This window comes from Heptranchias perlo, chromosome 5 (assembly GCF_035084215.1).
Source record: "Heptranchias perlo isolate sHepPer1 chromosome 5, sHepPer1.hap1, whole genome shotgun sequence".
NCBI lineage: Eukaryota > Metazoa > Chordata > Chondrichthyes > Hexanchiformes > Hexanchidae > Heptranchias > Heptranchias perlo.
Window position 1 is genome coordinate 43,370,819 of NC_090329.1, and position 20,537 is coordinate 43,391,355.

The 20,537-nt window shown below is 44.0% G+C and overlaps 2 protein-coding genes across 3 annotated transcripts in view; one reads left to right on the forward strand and one right to left on the reverse strand.

Annotated features, from left to right (window-relative positions):
- nbas (NBAS subunit of NRZ tethering complex) overlaps positions 1-9,485 on the reverse strand; it is a 293,872-nt gene extending 284,387 nt beyond the window's left edge. The window contains exon 1 of one of the 2 annotated variants that reach the window (XM_067984290.1): positions 9,392-9,483. In XM_067984290.1, coding sequence (XP_067840391.1) covers positions 9,392-9,466 — 75 coding nt within the window. In that variant the 5' untranslated portion in view covers positions 9,467-9,483. Of the gene's footprint in view, positions 1-9,391 lie in introns of both variants that reach the window. The other variant, XM_067984291.1, reaches the window with a different exon arrangement.
- Positions 9,486-9,497: 12 nt separating this feature from the next.
- The window catches only part of ddx1 (DEAD (Asp-Glu-Ala-Asp) box helicase 1), a 54,391-nt gene continuing 43,351 nt past the window's right edge, over positions 9,498-20,537 (forward strand). The window contains exons 1-9 of the mRNA XM_067984292.1: positions 9,498-9,566; positions 9,805-9,970; positions 11,392-11,443; positions 11,894-11,957; positions 12,122-12,151; positions 12,371-12,470; positions 15,289-15,336; positions 16,645-16,728; positions 17,059-17,142. Coding sequence (XP_067840393.1) covers positions 9,955-9,970; positions 11,392-11,443; positions 11,894-11,957; positions 12,122-12,151; positions 12,371-12,470; positions 15,289-15,336; positions 16,645-16,728; positions 17,059-17,142 — 478 coding nt within the window. The 5' untranslated portion in view covers positions 9,498-9,566; positions 9,805-9,954. The remainder of the gene's footprint in view (positions 9,567-9,804; positions 9,971-11,391; positions 11,444-11,893; positions 11,958-12,121; positions 12,152-12,370; positions 12,471-15,288; positions 15,337-16,644; positions 16,729-17,058; positions 17,143-20,537) is intronic.

Sequence of the window (20,537 nt, forward strand, 5' to 3'; positions counted from 1 at the left end):
GACAGCCCAACTCCTGTATTCAATGTTCTGACCAATGAAACCAAGCATGCTGAATGCTTTCTTCACCATCCTATCCACCTGTGACTCCACTTTCAAGGACCTATGAACTTGTACTCCTAGATCTCTTTGTTCTATAACTCTCCCCAACGCCCTACCATTAACGGAGTAGGTCCTGGCCCGATTCGATCTACCAAAATGCATCACCTCACATTTATCTAAATTAAACTCCATCTGCCATTCATCGGCCCACTGGCCCAATTTATCAAGATCCCGTTGCAATCCTAGATAACCTTCTTCACTGTCCACAATGCCACCAATCTTGGGGTCATCTGCAAACTTACTAACCATGCCTCCTAAATTCTCATCCAAATCATTAATATAAATAACAAATAACAGCGGACCCAGCACCAATCCGAGGCACACCGCTGGTGACAGGCCTCCAGTTTGAAAAACAACCCTCTACAACCACCCTCTGTCTTCTGTCGTCAATCCAATTTTGTATCCAATTGGCTACCTCACCTTGGATCCCGTGAGATTTAACCTTATGTAACAACCTACCATGTGGTACCTTGTCAAAGGCTTTGCTAAAGTCCATGTAGACCATGTCTACTGCACAGCCCTCATCTATCTTCTTGGTTACCCCTTCAAAAAACTCAATCAAATTCGTGAGACATGATTTTCCACTCACAAAACCATGCTGACTGTTCCTAATCAGTCCCTGCCTCTCCAAATGCCTCATTTCCCAGAAATGCTGGGGAACCAAGGGTCTAGTGAGAAGGAGGAATTAAAGGAAATTAATATTAGTAAAAAAAATGGTGCTGGAGAAATTAATGGGACTGAAAGCAAATAAATCCCCAGGACCTGATAATCTGCATCCCAGAGTACTAAAAGAGGTAGCCATGGAAATAGTGGATGCATTAGTTGTCATCTTCCAAAATTCTATAGATTATGGAAAAGTTCCTGCAGATTGGAGGGTGGCAAATGTAACCCCACTATTTAAAAAAGGAGGGAGAGAAAACAGGGGACAACAGACCGGCGAGCCTAACATCAGTAGTCGAGAAAATGCTAGAGTCTATCATAAAGGATATGAAAACAGGACACTTAGAAAATATCAACAGGTTTAGACAAAGTTAACATGGATTTATGAAAGGGAAATCATGTTTGACAAACCTACTGGATTTTTTGAGGATGTAACTGGTAGAATAGATAAGGGAGAACTGGTGGATGTGGTTTATTTAGATTTTCGGAAGGCTTTTGATAAAGTCCCACATAAGGTTAGTGTGCAAAATTAAAGCACATGGGATTGGGGGTAATATACTGGCATGGATTGAAAATTGGTTAACAGACAGGAAACAGAGAAACAGGAATAAATGGGTCTTTTTTGGGGTGGCAGGCTGTGACTAGTACCGCAGGGATCAGTGCTTGGGCCCCAGCTATTCACACTATATATCAATGATTTGGATAAGTATAATATTTCCAAGTTTGCTGATGACACAAAACTAGGTGGGATTGTATGTTGTGAGGAGGATGCAAAGAGGCTTCAAGGCGATTTAGACAAGTTGAATGAGTGGGCAAATACATGGCAGATGCAGTATAATGTGGATAAATGTGAAGTTATCCACTTCGGAAGGAAAAACAGAAAGGCAGAGTATTATTTAAATGGTGATAGATTGGGAAATGTTGATGTATAAAGGGACCTGGGTGTCCTCGTACACCAGTCACTGAAAGCAAACATGCAGGTGCAGCAAGCAGTTAGGAAGGCAAATGATATGTTGGCCTTCATTGCAAGAGAATTTGAGTACAGGAACAAGGATGTCTTACTGCAGTTAAACAGGGCCTTGGTGAGACCACACCTAGACTACTGTGTGCAGTTTTGGTCTCCGTACCTAAAGGATATACTTACCATTGAGGGAGTGCAGCGAAGGTTCACCAGACTGATTCCTGGGATGGCAGGACTGTCATATGAGGAGAGATTGGGTCGACTTGGCCTGTATTCACTCGAGTTTAGATAAATGAGAGGGGATCTCATTGAAACATATAAAATTCTGACAGGGCTAGACAGATTGGATGCAGGGAGGATGTTTCCCCTGGCTGGGGAGGTCCAGAACGAGTGGTTACATTCTCAGGATGTGGGGTAGGACATTTAGAACTGAGATGAGGAGAAATCTTTTCACTCAGAAGGTGGTGAACCTGTGGAATTCTCTACCACAGAAGGCTGTGGAGGCCAAGTCACTGAATATATTTAAGAAGGAGCTAGATAGATTTCTAGACACAAAAGGCATCAAGGAGTATGGGGAGAGAGCAGGAATATGGTATTGAGATGGAGGATCAGCCATGCAGGCTCAAAGGGCTGAATGGCCTACTCCTGCTCCTATTTTCTATGTTTCTATCTTTCTTTCCCTCTCTTTATTTCTCTTTTTGTATCTGATTTGACATTGAATTCACCCACTCTAATTCACCCTCCTTCCTTTTTATTTCTCAATCCTTTAATTTAACTGGTTAAGGAGATACACTATTTATCCCGTTGTTCTCCAAGGTCCCAGATGCCCTATTGTCCTTACTGCACCATTATCAGTTCGCACTTCCAGCAAGTCGGTGGGCAAAAAATAAAACCTAAATGTACACAAGAAAGTCTAACAGGGCACGCTGCGTGATGCCCCGCTCCAGCAAAATCTGGACCATTAACCTTTACTCTTTGCTTGTTAAGCATGGATGTGTAAGACAATTTAAAGTAGTGACCAAGGTGTCGAAGCAAGGCTGGCCCTACAGCAACGGTCACTTTCAGGATGACGTAATCACCTGAGTAACAAGCGATTTAAAGACGTTCCAGTGCATACTGGTTTCTAAGTTTCAAGATTCTATAATCATTGATGATAAGTTCCAGGGAAAACAGTTAGCCCTATAGAAGGGAAATATCCGGGCATATTTCATCCTTTATAATTGGGTATTCTGTCGAATCAGGAGATTGACTGGTACCGAATGGTACAGAATCAAGGACAGACTTATAATTAAAGGTTTCACTTGGTGGAATAGCAATTATATGCAACAAGAGTGAAACTACTGATAACAAAGTAAGGTATAACAATCTCATTAGCCCAACAGGAAAAAAGCTTGTTATGCAAGGAAACCAGATTAACTGAAGTAATTGATAAGGGACAAGTTCAATTAAATTCTCCTTGTATGGAATTTTAACTTTTCTTCAATGCAAAAACGTGTGGATTGTCACTTAGTTGTGGTGAAAGAAATGTATAAAAAGTGGCAGTTTGTAATGAGTATTTGAATCCGTAAGATACAGAGCTCAGAACTGTAGCACATTTGACTCCCCAACCAAACTATCATCAGGTGTGGTTGTAAGTACAATCTTTTAAGTGTACATTTAAGTACTATTGCATGTACTGTATGCTTAATAAATCTATGACCCTTGACCTCAATGTTCAAGAACTTTATTGATTTGAGAACATCTAATCATAAATAAAAACCTTCCTCTAACAAGTCATGTTGTTGACACGTGGCACTGATTCTGACTACAAAATATCCCACTGAGACCAGAACCAATTAACATTTGGTCCCTCAGCAAGGCAGTCAGTCAGCCACTCATTCAACGACTGACTACCGACTCATTGGCCTGTTGCCACTCAGCCACCTACTGACTTTCTCTCTCCCTGTCAGCCATTCTCTGACTTATTCATCCCCACCACCCTCTCCATCATAGTCATGGGGATTGGCCGGGGGGGGTGGGTGAATAAGTCCAAGAGTGGATGGCAGGGAGAGAGAAAGTCACCTAATTTTTTTTCATTAATTATGACCTTCCAGGATCCCAGAATTGCCCAATCACTATTACAGATTGATTATTGGCTATTTGACCTTGGAAGTACGTGTTTTAGGCTACAACATGCTTCAGCTATGAACTCGGGTTGGGTCTTTAAGGGTCCATTTACAAAGGTACAGCATCTCTCCAAGTTGTTTTGTCACACAGATGAAGGGTAGAGCCACTTAAACAAAGAGGAAAGTAGTATATTAATGAGCTTGCCATTGAAAATGGCGCCCATAGTTCTGGGGGCAATGGGGGGTTCATTATATCAATAAGCTGATACAATCACAAAAAAAAGCTGATAGTTCAAAAATACATGCAATTGAAAAACATCATTGAATAAAGGACCTTTATTAATAATCTGGATGAAGGCATCAGGAGAACAGTCCGCTGGTTGTTTAATAACATGAAGATACATGCGGGAGTTAGGACCTCAGATGAAATAAATAGTTTGCTGGTGGATCTAAATGTATCAGGGAATGGGCCCCATGTGTGGTAGATGTCTTCCCATGCAGAAAAATGCAGCACGATGCATTTGAGCCAGAGCTAATTCTGGGCAAGTATACAACATGCAGGGTATGCCCGCTCAGGGCAGCTGAGCAGGAGAAGGATCCAAGGGTTGTACCTCATGAAACATCAATGGTCAATGACCAGTGTTGTTTAAAAATGAATATGGTGTTAGGGTGTGTAGCTAGAACATTTAATTATAAAACTAGACGTACAGTTATTTCAGTGTATAAAGCCTTGTTTCGGCTTTATAGTGTGCCTAATTCTGGATGCTTCATATGGTGGGGGATATCGAGGTCCTGGAATAGGTCCAAAGGAAGGCCACTTAGCTGATATACAAGCTCCTAGCTATCAGGATAGGCTTAGGGAATTGTGGCTATTTATTTTGGAAAAGCATAGACTTTGAGGGGACCTGATTATGCACGTTAAAATAATGAAGGGATTAGATTCTGTCCAAGCCGTTAGATTATTTGAGCTAAATAGGCAGTGAAGGACTAGGAGGCACCAGTACAAATTATGACGGTTAGATGCCAGGAAGTACTTCTTTTCACAGAGAGTCGTCGACCGCTGGAATAGGCTGAGTGTGGATTTGCTGCAGGTTTTCAAAAAGGAGCTGGACAAGTTCCTGGACTAGAAGAGACCTCAAGTTAAAGAAAGTGAGTGGATTAACTAGGACCAGTAATAATCAGTCACCACCATCTCCTGGAGCTTGCTTGATCGCTTTTGAGGCACAGAAAGGTTTTCTTCCTCAATTGACTGAAGGCTTTTTTGCTTCTCCGAAGAGACTGCGGCGGGAGGAGTGATGGTGCATGTGGAATGCACCATGTTGGAATGGGAGAAAGTTAACGGTCCAGTCGGTTTTTTTTTGTCCTTTCTAGTATGGTTGTATGGACTGCTTCAAGGCAACTGAATTACTTTTTATTATATTGGATTTCAGGATTTTTATTAGTGCTTTGGAATCACATTCCAAAACTCAGTTTGTTTTTCTGTGAAATGTTGCTTTTTGTTCATCTCAGCCAAAACTCTCTCACTCTCCCCCACCATTATTCAGTATCACCTAAAACATGGCTTTGGATGGATAACAATTTAAAAAGCTGGTAGTTAATTCTGGCCAGACAGGGAATATGAAGATGCATACATGGGTAAAGGACTGTCCACTTTTCACACAGACATTGTCTTTTTCAGCCCCCTGTATTGCTGTTGGCGCAGGGGGCTGGAAAACAGCGTTATAGGAGGCTGGAAAAGCCTACTGTTCATGCGAAAAGTGGATGGTTGTCAACTATGAATATATAACAACAAACATTGCAGTTTCACTTGACCAGATCTGTGTATAGGACTTCTACTTTGGTTTAGCTCTTCTGATTGCAGATCTGACTCTGGTCCTACAATGCTTGGCTCCACATTTTGATTTCCCATCTACTTCCATTAACGTAGGTACTGAAACAAGGCTTAATGAAGGATGTTTACGTGACTGTCTCTGGGCTCTTGCACTCTTTTTAGTCCCCATTCCATGCCTTACTGGCAAAATTACAAAGTTGCAAAAATACGAGCTACTTTTTTTTTAAATGCAATTTTGAGACCTCACCATCTAAGGAGCTTTGGAAGGATAGAGTGCCAGCAAATAAAGGCCTAACATTTCTCCTAATGGGTGACAACTGAGCTTTTGGAGGTCTGTTGATGATATCCGCTGCTGTAAAGAGGACTGGTGAAGTGTGTCAATATGGATATGCCATAGACCAAACAGGTGACACATCGAGCAGTAGGTACGCTCACAAAAATTAACAATTCACAGATCATCTTCTGTTCAGCATTCCAACATCAATACAGCACATTCTGCAGTCACCACTAATGGGATTGAACTATATGCTAGATCTTGATGTACACAAGTGCTCGGAATTTTGCACAAGTGTGAAAGTATGTGTATGTGCAGACAATTTGAAGCAGTGCAAGTCTTAACCCGGGGATCTGGAGGTAGATTTACATCCGCAAATGTCATTGTGCAAACAACATTTGAAAATTGATGATTGTCCATGCAAAAAGTGACAACTGTGATAGTGTGAAGGTGAGATTAGCACCAAAAAATGATTGCCCATTGTCTTCTGTATCAGCTCTGGTTAAACACTTTCACTGGAATTTCTTGACATACAAACAAAATTCTCACACTCAGCTTTCTACATGCCATTCACCAAACATTATTCACAACTGTTCTACACAATTCAACAGCTAATTAACAAAATGCATTGTTCTTCCACGATACAAATATGAGAAATAATTAGCACTAAGTTCCTAGGATGGTAAACAACAACTTTATATTAAAATTTCAGTATTAAATTCATCTTAAAAATATCTACTGATTGAATGCAAGAAGTAATTTAGTAAACCCAATTGCTAACAGCAACTTTACATCAAGCAAATAGAGAGACAAGGAGTATGCATATGCTCCAGCCTCTGATCCCTGCTTGTGCTATTTCCTACGAGCCAGACACAAGAAGCTGAATTTGCCCCACAAATCACCTCTACTGTACATGGCTCTACCCCCAATTGCACAACACTGCCCCCTCCCTCAGCTCTCCCCATCACCACCACTTCCTACCACCCCTCCATATCCTGATCTCCCTGCCACCACCACCACCAATTTATCTCATTGAAACATACAAAATTTTTGCAGGGCTCAATGGGGTAAATGCAGGGAGGATGTTTCCCCTGGCTGGGGAGTCTAGAACCAGCGGTCACAGTCTCAGTCCTAAATGGCCTACCCCTTATTCTGAGATGAGGAGAAATTTCTTCACTCAGAGGGTGGTGAATCTTTGGAATTCTCCACCCCAGAGGACTGTGGAGGCTCAGTCATTGAGTACATTCAAAACAGAGATCGATACATTTCTAGATATTGAAGAAATCAAGGGATTTGGGGATAGTGCAGGAAAATGGCGTTGAGGTAGAAGATCAGCCATGATCTTGTTGAATGGTGGAGCAGGCTCGAGGAGCCAGATGGCCTACTCCTGCTCCTATTCCTTATGTTCACCCAAGGCTCTCCTCATCACCTCCTTCCCTGCCCCCCCACCTCTTCCCATCACCTCCCCCCCAATCCAGTCAATCCCCATCACTCCCTCCCCTATCATCATCACCTCCCCCTCACTCCAGTCAATCCCCATCACTTCCTCCCCACTCCAGTCAATCCCCATCACTCCCCCCCACTCCAGTCAATCCCCATCACTCCCCCCCACTCCAGTCAATCCCCATCACTCCCCCCCACTCCAGTCAATCCCCATCACTCCCCCCCACTCCAGTCAATCCCCATCACTCCCTCCCCTATCATCATCACCTCCCCCTCACTCCAGTCAATCCCCATCACTCCCTCCCCTATCATCATCACCTCCCCCCCACTCCAGTCAATCCCCATCACTCCCCCCCCCACTCCAGTCAATCCCCATCACTTCCTCCCCACTCCAGTCAATCCCCATCACTCCCCCCCACTCCAGTCAATCCCCATCACTTCCTCCCCACTCCAGTCAATCCCCATCACTCCCTCCCCCTATCATCACCTCCCCCTCACTCCAGTCAATCCCCATCACTCCCCCTCACTCCAGTCAATCCCCATCACTCCCCCTCACTCCAGTCAATCCCCATCACTCCCCCTCACTCCAGTCAATCCCCATCACTCCCCCTCACTCCAGTCAATCCCCCTCACTCCAGTCAATCCCCATCACTCCAGTCAATCCCCATCACTCCAGTCAATCCCCATCACTCCAGTCAATCCCCATCACTCCAGTCAATCCCCATCACTCCAGTCAATCCCCATCACTCCAGTCAATCCCCATCACTCCAGTCAATCCCCATCACTCCAGTCAATCCCCATCACTACCCCCACTCCAGTCAATCCCCATCACTCCCTCCCCCTATCATCAGCTCCCCCCCACTCCAGTCAATGCACATCACTCCAGTCAATCCCCATCACTCCAGTCAATCCCCATCACTCCCTCCCCCTATCATCATCTCCCCCCCACTCCAGTCAATCCCCATCACTCCAGTCAATCCCCATCACTCCAGTCAATCCCCATCACTCCCTCCCCCTATCATCATCTCCCCCCCACTCCAGTCAATCCCCATCACTCGCTCCCCCACTCCAGTCAATCCCCATCACTCGCTCCCCCACTCCAGTCAATCCCCATCGCTCGCTCCCCCACTCCAGTCAATCCCCATCGCTCCCTTCCCCACTCCAGTCAATCCCCATCGCTCGCTCCCCCACTCCAGTCAATCCCCATCGCTCGCTCCCCCACTCCAGTCAATCCCCATCACTCGCTCCCCCACTCCCGTCAATCCCCATCACTCCAGTCAATCCCCCTCACTCCAGTCAATCCCCATCACTCCAGTCAATCCCCATCACTCCAGTCAATCCCCATCACTCCAGTCAATCCCCATCACTCCAGTCAATCCCCATCACTCCCTCCCCCTATCATCACCTCCCCCCCAACTCCAGTCAATCCCCATCACTCCCTCCCCCTATCATCACCTCCCCCCCAACTCCAGTCAATCCCCATCACTCCCTCCCCCTATCATCACCTCCCCCCCCAATCCAGTCAATCCCCATCACTCCCTCCCCCTCCACTCCAGTCAATCCCCATCACTCCCTCCCCCTCCACTCCAGTCAATCCCCATCACTCCCTCCCCCTCCACTCCAGTCAATCCCCATCACTCCCTCCCCCTCCACTCCAGTCAATCCCCATCACTCCCTCCCCCTCCACTCCAGTCAATCCCCATCACTCCCTCCCCCTCCACTCCAGTCAATCCCCATCACTCCCTCCCCCTCCACTCCAGTCAATCCCCATCACTCCCTCCCCCTCCACTCCAGTCAATCCCCCCCTCCACTCCAGTCAATCCCCATCACTCCCTCTCCCTCCACTCCACTCCAGTCAATCCCCATCACTCCCTCCCCCTCCCCTCCAGTCAATCCCCATCACTCCCTCCCCCTCCACTCCAGTCAATCCCCATCACTCCCTCCCCCTCCACTCCACTCAATCCCCATCACTCCCTCCCCCTCCACTCCACTCAATCCCCATCACTCCTCCTCCTCACCGGTGCCTCACTCTCCTGCAGCCACTCGCTGTGAACCAGCAGATCATACAGAACGTTCTCTTCTTCCGCCGCCATCGTCACTACCGGAAACGGCTCGGGGCGCCTTCAATAAGCGACCCCCGGAAATTATTGAGCCTGTCCCTCACTGAGCGGGACGTTCCGGCTCCGCCAATAGGTTGTGTTTACAAATTAAACCAAGCGGCTCCTGGCATTTAGCCTTTATTTAATCATTCTCTGTTCTTTGAACCGATTTCACGAATTACTGCTGAATTTCGAAGTTTTTGAGGCGCTTTTTTTTAAATGAGAAAAGCATAGACGTCATATTTTGTTGGTCACATTCGCCCATTTTAAGAATAATAGAAAATCCGGGCCTCCCGCGGTTAAATTGTTAAACATTTTTTTTATCCTCACAGACGAATTCAGATCGGCGCTGCTCCGCCTATAAGTCGGGCCTGGGCCGAGGCGGAACGTTCGGCGGGGCGCGGAGCTGCGCAGACTCGCTCTGCCCGGAGTGTTGAGGCGGCGACACGCGCGGTTTCCGTTAGCGGCGCGAGCAGGGGAAGATGGCGGCGTTTTCAGGTGAGGCCCCGGACCGACCCCGACCCCCCCCCCCCCCCCCGGACCGACCCCGACCCCCCCGGACCGACATCGACCCCGACCCCCCCGCCCCCCGGACCGACCCCGACCCCCCCCCGGATCGACCCCGACCCCCCCACCCCCGGATCGACCCCGACCCCCCCCCACCCCCCACCCCCGGATCGACCCCGACCCCCCCCCACCACCCCCCCCCCCGGATCGACCCCGACCCCCCCACCCCCGGATCGACCCCGACCCCCCCACCACCCCCCACCCCCGGATCGACCCCCTCCCCGTCCCCCTCCCCCTCCCCCTCCCCGACCCCTTCAGGCCCTCGCCGGTTATCTATTAAATGGATATTGGGTATCTCGTCGCCGTCTTTTTGCACGTTTAACGTGGTTGGAATCCATCACCTCCCCCGGCCCCTCCTATTACGGTGCGCACTCTCCCTGTAGGGACCTGGCCCATAATATCTGAATCCGGACATCGCAGGTTGTCGACCGGCGAGGTTTGCGGAGTCCCGAGTGTGTGGGTGCGTTTAACCAGCTGAAGACATGCAGTGTACCAGCACTCTTCTGGTTGGGATCTTCCCACCCCCCATCATTGGGGCATTAGTTTGCAGCGTCATCTGAAGACAAGTAGGAATAACCACCCACCCCAACTGTGAGGCAAGTGAGTTGATCAGTTATCAACTCTGCCCCGCCTACTGCAGACCTGTCATTTATTTCATACAGGTCTGATATGGGAAATATTCACCTTTTTTACGTTTTCCATGTGCAGACTTGTCACTGTAGTTGCAGTAAAGTCTACTTCATTTTCTTATTTTTTAGGTTGTTTGCACAAGAAGGCAGTGCAACTTTTAAGTGTTCTCGTATATTAATACCACTGTCAAACTGACATGTTACCTGATTCTATATGGCTGTATATAGTTTAGCTCTGTCAGGGTTGAGCCTGGGAGGTGCGACTTGGCAACAGCAATCTACCTGTGAGTGATACTTGAAATCGTTTGGTAAAGAGCTCGAAGAGGTGGAGGAATCCTCCCAGCCTTAACTCTCTGTGTTTCAATGAGCTAGCATCCACCTTTACATAGTGGCTATGCACCTATTAGGAAGTGACAGAGAAAATGTTAAATTCTAGAAATGCATAAACCTGTCTCTTTTCAAATGCTGACAGACCTGTGTAGTCCTTCGGACTTCCAACATTGTAACACAGCCAATTAGAAATGGTTGTATAGTATAAGAGTTCAAATTCAATGTGGTAGATGTTTAGCTAACACTTCTCATGATTTTACTCTGATGTTGCAAACATTTCTTAAACATGGAATAATTCAGAATCAAAACTAATACGAAATTAACCCAATTCTAATCTTTAGTTTATTTCTCTTAATGTTACCTAAAGGAATGTCTTTTGCTATTTCTTTTTAGAGATGGGTGTTATGCCGGAGATTGCCCAGGCTGTAGAGCAGATGGACTGGCTGTAAGTATGATTTCAAAGTTCTTTCAAACTTGAACATTAAAGTGCAAATATTATGTGTTAAGTTATGAATGAATTTGCCTAATAGGAAGCCACGACCTATCACTTCAAAAAATGGATTATTGAGTAAAAACTTTGGTAATTGAACTGATTCATGGGCCAATTCAGAATCTACTTATCCAAGTCATTTCTCCTCCTTCCCCCATTCTGTAGCTGTGCCGACGGGTTTCCAGCTCACTTCTGTGCGACAAACTGTTTCTCATTTTGCAAACTTAACAAAATCACTAATGACCACTGTTCCAATGCAATATTGCCCCCTTCAGGCAAGATCAGAACAATCATTTTTAGGTTGCCAAAAAATATCTTTTGGTTTAAAAATTGTTTGATCATAGCAATTAATTTTGTTGTATATAGATTGTAGTTATTTTCTTCTAATCCAACAACTTTCATCAGTCTCCCAACAGATATCCAAGCTGAGTCCATCCCATTGATCCTGGGTGGTGGTGATGTGTTAATGGTGTGTTGATTCACATTACTCTGTATACACTAATAAACATTACAATGTTTGTTCAGATTTGGTAATACATTAGTCATAGCATTTTGGTTAACTGTATGTAATTCAGCAGAATTGAGTGATACATAATTCAATTTAGGCATTTTTTTAACTTCTAATCTCTACAGGCAGCAGAGACTGGCAGTGGCAAGACTGGAGTGAGTACAGTATATTTTCTTTTGAATTGCATATTTGGGTCAAAAATGAAAAGATTCAACACCATTACAGTAAAATGTCTGGAATTCTGTAAAGTTGAATTCTACATGTCCAATTTCATAAAATATACAGCAAGGGTAATCCTTAGAGACAATGAAATTCACGATTGTAATTACTGACTGCAATCTTTAGATTTTTTTTAAACATATGTTTGTTTTTAGGCTTTCAGCATACCTGTTATACAGATTGTATATGAAACACTCAAGGACCATGAAGAAGGCAAGAAAGGGGGGAAAACATCTGTCAAGACTGGCGGAGCAGGTAATAAATTAGGTTTGACTTGAGATGTAAATGCTCCATTTTGGTAGTCTTAATCTTAGTTGACTCCAGATAAATGGCTGCTCCAAGCATTCTTCTAGTATTCTGACTTGTGAATATTTTAAAATCGGAACAAAACATGGCATTCCTGATTGCTCTTGTTGCATTAAAGAGTAACTCTTACCTTCCCCTATGTTACAGTATGCTGCATTTCAAAGAATCATAGAATGGGTACAGCACGGAAGGAGGCCATTCGGCCCATCGAGTCTGTGCCGGCTCTCCAAGAGCAATCCAGCTAGTCTCACTCCCCCGTCCTTTCCCCGTAGCCCTGCAATTTTTTCCCTTCAAGTACTTATCCAATTCCCTATTGAAAGCCACGATTGAATCTGCCTCCACCACCCCCTCAGGCAGTGCATTCCAGATCATAACTACTCGCTGTGTTAAAAATAAAGTTTTTCCTCATGTCGCCTTTGGTTCTTTTGCCAATCACCTTTAATCTATGCCCTCTGGTTCTTGACCTTTCCTCCAATGGGAACAGTTTCTCTCTATCTACTCTGTCTAGACCCTTCATGATTTTGAATACCTCTATCAAATCTCCTCGCAACCTTCTCTGCTCTAAGGAGAACAACCCCAGCTTCTCCAGTCTATCCATGTAATTTGAAGTCCATTTTGTAAAATATTGCTTTTGGCTGCTGATATTTTGTACATTTAAACTTTGCAAGAAAAAAGTCTTTGCATGTGTTGTAGAGTAATATAATGTTCTGAGGAAGGGAAATAAGAGAAGGAAAAAAGAACTGCTTAGCAAGAAATATAAAAATGGTTTGCAAGAACTTCTACAAGTTTGTGAAAAGGAAGAGAGTAGCAAAAATAAACGTTGGTCCCTTAGAGGCCGAGACAGGAGAAATAATGGGGAAAACGGAAATGGCAGATGGGTTAAACAAATATTTTGTATCTATCTTCACAGTAGAATACACAAAAAGCATACCAGAAATAGTGGGAAATCAGGGGGCTAATATGAGTGAGGAACTTAAAGTAATTAATATCAGTAGATCAAAAGTACTTGAGAAACTAATGGGACTTAAAGCCAATGAAGCCCTGGACCTGATGACCTGCATCTGAGAGTTCTAAAAGAGATGGCTGCAGAGATAGTGGGTGCATTGGTTATGATCTTCCAAAATTCCCTAGATTCTAGAATGGTCCCAGCAGATTGGAAGGTAGCAAATGTAACCCAGCTATTCAAGGAGGGAGAGAGAAAACAGGGAACTACAGGCCAGTTAGCCTGAAATCAATCGTCAGGGAAAATGCTGGAATCCATTATTAAGGCAGTGGCAACAGGGCACTGAGAACATCTTAATATGATTAGGCAGAGTCAACATGGTTTTATGAAAGGGAATCGTGTTTGACAAATTTATTAGAGTTTTTTAGGATGTAACTAGCAGGGAAGATAAAGTAGATGTAGTATATTTGGATTTTCAAAAGGCATTCAATAAGATGACACATAAAAGGTTATTACGCAAGATAAGGGGCTCCTGGGGTTGGGGTAACATATTAGCATAGATAAAGGATTGGTTAACGGACAGAAAACAGAGTCAGAATAAACGAGTCATTTTCAGGTTGGCAGGCTATAACTAGTGGGGTGCTGCAAGGATCGGTGCTTGAGCCTCAGCTATTTACAATCTATATTAATGACTTAGATGAAGGGACCGAGTGTAATGTATCCAAGTTTGCTGACAATACAAAGCTAGGTGGGAAAGTAAGCTATGAGGAGGACACCGAGCCTGCAAAGGGATATAGACAGGTTAAGTGAGTGGGCAAGAAGGTGGCAGATGGAGTGTAACCTGGGGAAATGTGAGGATATTCACTTTGGTAGGAAGAATAGAAAAACAATATTTTTAAATGGTGAGAAACTCGTAAATATTAGTGGTCAGAAAGACTTGATGTCCTCGTATAAGAAACACAAAGTTAGCCTGCAAGTACAGCAAGCAATTAGGGAAAACAAATGGCATGTTGGCCTTTATTGCAAGGGAGTTGGAGTACAAGAGTAAGGAAGTCTTACTACAGTCGTACAGGGCTTTGGTGAGACCTCATCTGGAGCACTGCGTACAGTTTTGGTCTCCTTATCTAAGGATGGATATACTTACCTTTTTAAAGGTAACGAAGGTTCACTAGATTCATTCCTGGGATGAGAGGGTTGTCCTGAGAAGAGGTTGAGTAGAAGAATGAGAGGTGATCTCATTGAAACATATAAGATTCTGAGGAGGTTTGACAGGGCAGATGCTGAGAGATTGTTTCCCCTGGCTGGAGGGTCTAGAACTAGGGGCATAGTCGCAGGATAAGAGGTCAGCCATTTAAGACAGAGATGAGGAGGAATTTCTTCTGAATTTTCGGAATTCTCTACCCCAGAGGGTGGTGGATGCTTAAGTCGTTGAATATATTCAAGGCTGAGAGAGAGAGATTTTTGTACTGTAGGGGAATCAAGGGATATGGGGACCGGGCAGGAAAGTGGAGTTGAGGTTGAAGATCAGCCGTGATCTGATTGAATGGTGGAGCAGGCTCGAGGGGCTATCTGGCCTACTGCTGCTCCTATTTCTTATGTTCTTCTTCCTGTAAATTGATCAGTGGAAGTCTTGAATATTAAAGACATTCAGAAGCTAGTACCATTAGATACAGAATATCTCTTCTCTTTCAAATATCTGTCATGTTATACTGAGATGTCTGATCCCTTTGTCTCAATAGTAAAGCATACTGTCAGTATTTGTAACTTGAAATAATTTTTATAAAATTGTCAATGCATATTTTTGGATCATATTTTCCCCCCCAGTGTTCAACAAGTGGCAGATGAACCCTTATGACAGAGGATCAGCATTTGGTACGTTGAACTTTTTTTGTTAAATGTTGGATATGAGGCTAATGCATTCCAGTTTTCTGGGCTTTGTATTGGTGCAATCACAAGAGCACATGAAGACATGAGAGAATAATGAAAATCTATCCAAATTGGATCTGTGAAAACTGCAGTTCAACGTAAAAGTCCTACGTAGGGTTAGTCTGATTAAAAATGAATATGGTGTTGTTTTACCACAAAGGCAAATGATGAGCTTTGTTGTTTAGTGTATGGTAGTCTTTGTTAATATGGCGTATGGAGAAAGTTAACCAGTAGCATTAATGTCCTCTTAATAGAAGTAGTTCTGTGGCATGTGAATAAGTGAATTGACTATCATTTGTCTAATTTATATGTGAAGGAGAGATGTGCCAATCTGGGCATGTTCATTATTCTGTAGCTTTTTCTATAATGCAACTTCACCACAGTATCCAAAGTAATGTTTCAATGCATTAATCCAGACCTTGGTCAACCTTAAAATATGTAATGTGATTCATCCATATCTATTTCCTTCCCTGCCTTCCTCCACCCACCAAAGACTATACCTTTTGCTGGTTGAGTTACCTGAGCAAGCGTATTTCATGCCTTGATAACCTATTTGGAAGGGGGGCACGGGGAATTCTTTTTCAAGAATCTCCGCCAAGCCTGAATCTGTCCTTGCTACCCTTCCAGTAGTCATTAAATAGCAATATGGAGTGGAAGCTATAGCCAGTTTTTCCTTTTGCCCTAATCCAGACACATTGAGATTAGTTTTCCCACCCTATTGCTCCTTTAGGGGAGATTAGTTAACTCGACAGAGACCAGTAGCTGAATCTGCGGCCACTTTGCTTCGTATGGTTCAGTAACATTGAATGCATTTACCCATAGAGACATTGGGGGGGAGAGGAGAGGGAACAGCACAGTACATTCAACAAGTCAGACTCTGCATAATACAGTAAAAGGATACTCTGGAGCTAGACTTTCAAACAATATTTTGCGCTCATACTTTGGAACTGTTTCTCACAAAGGGTAGAACAAACCTGGAATTCTCTTCCCCAAAAGGCTGTGCATGCTGGGCCAATTGAAATTTTCTGAGATCAATGGATTTTTGTTGAGTAAGGGTATCAAAGGATTTGGAGCAAAGGCAGGTAAATGGAGTTGAGGTACAGATCAGCCATGATCTAAGTGAATGGCGAAACAGGCTCGAGGAGCTGAATGACCCACTGTTCCTAAATTTAAAACATGTCTATTGAACTCAAAATTAGTAAACCATTTTTTTTTTGCAAATGTATACTTCATTTTGATCTTTCTTTCCCCCAGCTATTGGAGCTGATGGCATGTGCTGTCAGAGCAGGGAAATAAAAGAATGGAATGGATGCAGATCCACAAAGGGAGTGAACAAGGGTAAGTATTGTGTGTCATGGATGATTGAACCAACTTGCGTAACTAAAAGTGCCAAAGTGTAATATCTTTTGGATGTTGAATGTGGCCTCATCATTTGTTTCATTAAAGAGACATTTGTTTCCATTAAGTTGGTTCGTAAGATTTCTAATACACCTATTGAAATGCAACTTTTTCCATCCACTAAAGGGTTTTTATTTTCAAATATGAATCTTGAAAGGTAGCCTGGAATACAGTATTTCCAGGCACAAAATCTATTGATTTGTATGTATGTTTTAAAGACCAGCAGAAGATAGTGGTGTTAACATTTATAAATTATTCTTTCACTTGCAGGAAAATATTACTATGAAGTACATTGCCATGACCAAGGCTTGTGCAGAGTTGGCTGGTCTACCATGCAGGCTTCGCTGGATTTGGGTAAGTTAATTAACCTAAATATCTTTCTGGATGTTTACATCAGGACTAAAACCATTGATACCATTGCCAATTATTGCTGCACTGCTCAATAGTTAAGTTTATTTTTAAAATTTTATGATGTTCAGCTAGAATCTGCTGTGACATTCTTAGGACACCATTGCTGTGTATCAGCACTACTATACTCTGGCCTGCTGTATAAGATCAAAAGTAGTAATGAGTAGTCTATGTATTGAATCCATCTTGTTCTGCTCTTGCTCCAAAGCAGCACAAATAAGATCAAAATAATTCCTGCTTCCTTAATTGCTGAGTGAGTTTGTTTAGCAGGGTAGAGTTATCTGATCTCATTGAGATGCAGTAGGAGTGCTGCAATTGATTGCAGTGTCTCTGGGTTAGGGAGAAGGAAGTAGGCTAGGATTCTCACCATCTAGCAACCCCTTGTAGTGCTTGTGGGTGGACCTTTGGTGAGGGGGTCCCCAACCCAAGCACCAAACTACTCCTCCCCTTGGGTTGTATTCCCTTGCATTTAGATGGTTGAAGGGTGATATGTTTCAAATGACAAAAGATTTCGATAGAGTAGATACAGAGAAACTATTTCCTCTGGTGGGGGTATCTAGAACAAGGAGGCACAATCTTAAAATTAGAGCTGGCCATTCAGGAGTGAAGTCAGGAAGCACTTTTTTTTTTACAGTGTGAGGAAATCTGGAACTCTCTTTTCAAAACTGAGGTAAGGGTATCAAGAGATATTGATCAAAGGCAGGTAAAAGGATTTGAGGTACAAATCAGCCATGATCTAATTGAATGGTGGAATGGGCTCGAGTGGATGAATGACCTACTCCTGTCCCAATGTTCTCCCCTTTTCCCCCATCCCCAGAAATATGAATTTACGTTTCCTTTGTAGGAGAAATTTTAAGATGGCCAGTCCTCAAAGTACTAAGGCACTCTGGAATCATTTCCATTAAATAGAGAGTATTGTCTAATTTCATTTTTTTTTTAAATAACTTCCATTGTGGTATGGCCTTGTCTCTTTCAAACAGCCCAAAGCACTTCAATTGCAATTAATTACTTGGAAGTGCAATCACTGTTTCATTGGCAAAAAAGGCAGCTATTTTGCTCAGAGTAAGTTCTTCAAACATAGATGAAATAAGTAATATTTTCGGAGGTGTTTGAGAGAGGAATATTGGCCAATTACTGGGAAAACTCCTTTTACAGTCTAGCCTCTTGTGCATCCCCGATTTTCATCACTTCACCATTGGCAGCCATGCCTTCAGCTGCCAAGGCCCTAAACTCTGGAATGCCCTCCCTAAATCTCGTCGCCTCTCTACATCTCTCCCCTCCTTTAAGATGCTCCTTAAAACCTACCTCTTTGACCAAGCTTTTGGTCACCTGTCCTAATATCTCCTTACGTGGCTCGGAGTTAAATTTTGTTTGATACTGCTCCTGTGATGCACCTTGTGATGTTTTACTATGTTAAAGGTTTTGTATAAATGCAAGTTGTTGTTTTGTTGTGAAGTGTTGTGCTTGGTAATAAAGCAATTTCCATAAACGGTCTATTTATGAACCAAAAGTTGTCCCTTTTGTGGGATTACGCACCACGGGATTAACGTTTATCTTCTAAATGTGATATGGACTCCTGGAGATCACTTGGAATACTTAGCATATGTTGCTATATGGTAGAAAATACCGTACATCAGACCATTGTGCACAAGATAAAATGAAGTTGGTTTTGTTGACCGGGAGAATATTAAACTGAATCCTCATTAAGACCCCTCATATCTGCTAATGCTTTGACAATGTGTAATTAGTATCTCAACCACCAGTATGCTGTCTGCTGAACCAGTATCAATTATTGGATGAGGAAGATTTTCCTTCAACTCAGTATTGGCAAGACTAAAGCCATCCTGTTCAGTTCCCACCAAAAACAAAACCCTCCCTCTCTCTGGCAGCTCATTCAGACTGAGCCTGTCGGTGAGCAACCTCAGTGTGCTTTTGGTCTTGATTGTGTCAATTTCAAAATCCTTGTCCTTACCTACAGATCCCTCCATATCCTCACCTCTTCTGACCTCAGAAACCTTATTCATGCGTGCATCCTCCATTCTTCCAACTCTGGCCTCCTTTGCACCTCCCAGCTTCTATCATTTCACTATTTTCACCTGCAGCTGTTTCGGCCTCACACTCTGGAATGCCCTCTCTGAACCTTTCGCTACCTATTTTCCCTATTTCAAAAATGTCTTCGAAACATAATACTTTGATCTTGTTTTTGCCAACAACTGCAATCCTTCTCCTTCTACTTCTGGCTGTTTTTGATCTGAAGCGCTTTGGGATGTTTTATTACTTCAAAGGCACTAGATAAGTGGAAATTGTTATTTCCTGTGAAAATTGCTATCTTTAATTTTACTAATAGTGTAACTATGCCAAAACTGTTCACTATTCCAGGAATGCAAAGATAACCCATATCTTCTCTTCACTACAAACAGAATTCTTAAACCCTTCTCCCCTGCGGTGTGGAGATGCCGGTGATGGACTGGGGTGGACAAATGTAAGGAATCTTACAACACCAGGTTATAGTCCAACAATTTTGTTTTAAAATCACAAGCTTTCGGAGATTATCTCTTTCGTCAGCTGAGTGAGTGAAAGGTTCTCAAATCGCATATATTAGGCTGGGACACCATCACACCAATCAAAGGTGTCGTTGGTGTTCAGACAGGTTAGCCACGGAAAACAGTAGGTCCCAGTATGCTGAATACACATTGTGTCAAATTACACAGACAGAGAGAAAGAGACCCAAAAGGCAGAGAGAGAGAGAGAGAGAGAGAGAGAATATTAAGAACAGATAACTTTTTTTTTTCCCTTGCTGGTGGGGTCACGTGTAGCGCGACATGAACCCAAGATCCCGGCCGAGGCCGTCCTCATGGGTGCGGAACTTAGCCATCAATTTCCGCCCGACGACCCCGCGTTGTGTGTCTCAAAGGCCGCCCCGGAGAACGCCTACCCGAAGATCGGCGGCTGAATGTCCCCGACTGCTAAAGTGTTCCCCGACTGGGAGGGAACCCTCCTGTCTGGCAATTGTTGCGCGGTGTCCGTTCATTCGCAGTGTCTGCATGGTCTCGCATGCTCCGGGGCATCCCCTCCTGCAACGCGTGAGGTAGACAACATTGGCCGAGTCGCAGGAGTATGAACCACGTACCTGGTGGGTGGTGTCCTCTCGTGTGATGGTGGTATCCGTGTCGATGATCTGGCATGTCTTGCAGAGGTTGCCGTGGCAGGGTTGTGTGGTGTCGTGGACGCTGTTCTCCTGAAAGCTGGGTAATTTGCTGCGAACGATGGTCTGTTTAAGGTTGGGTGGCTGTTTGAAGGCGAGTAGTGGAGGCGTGGGGGTGGCCTTAGCGAGGTGCTCG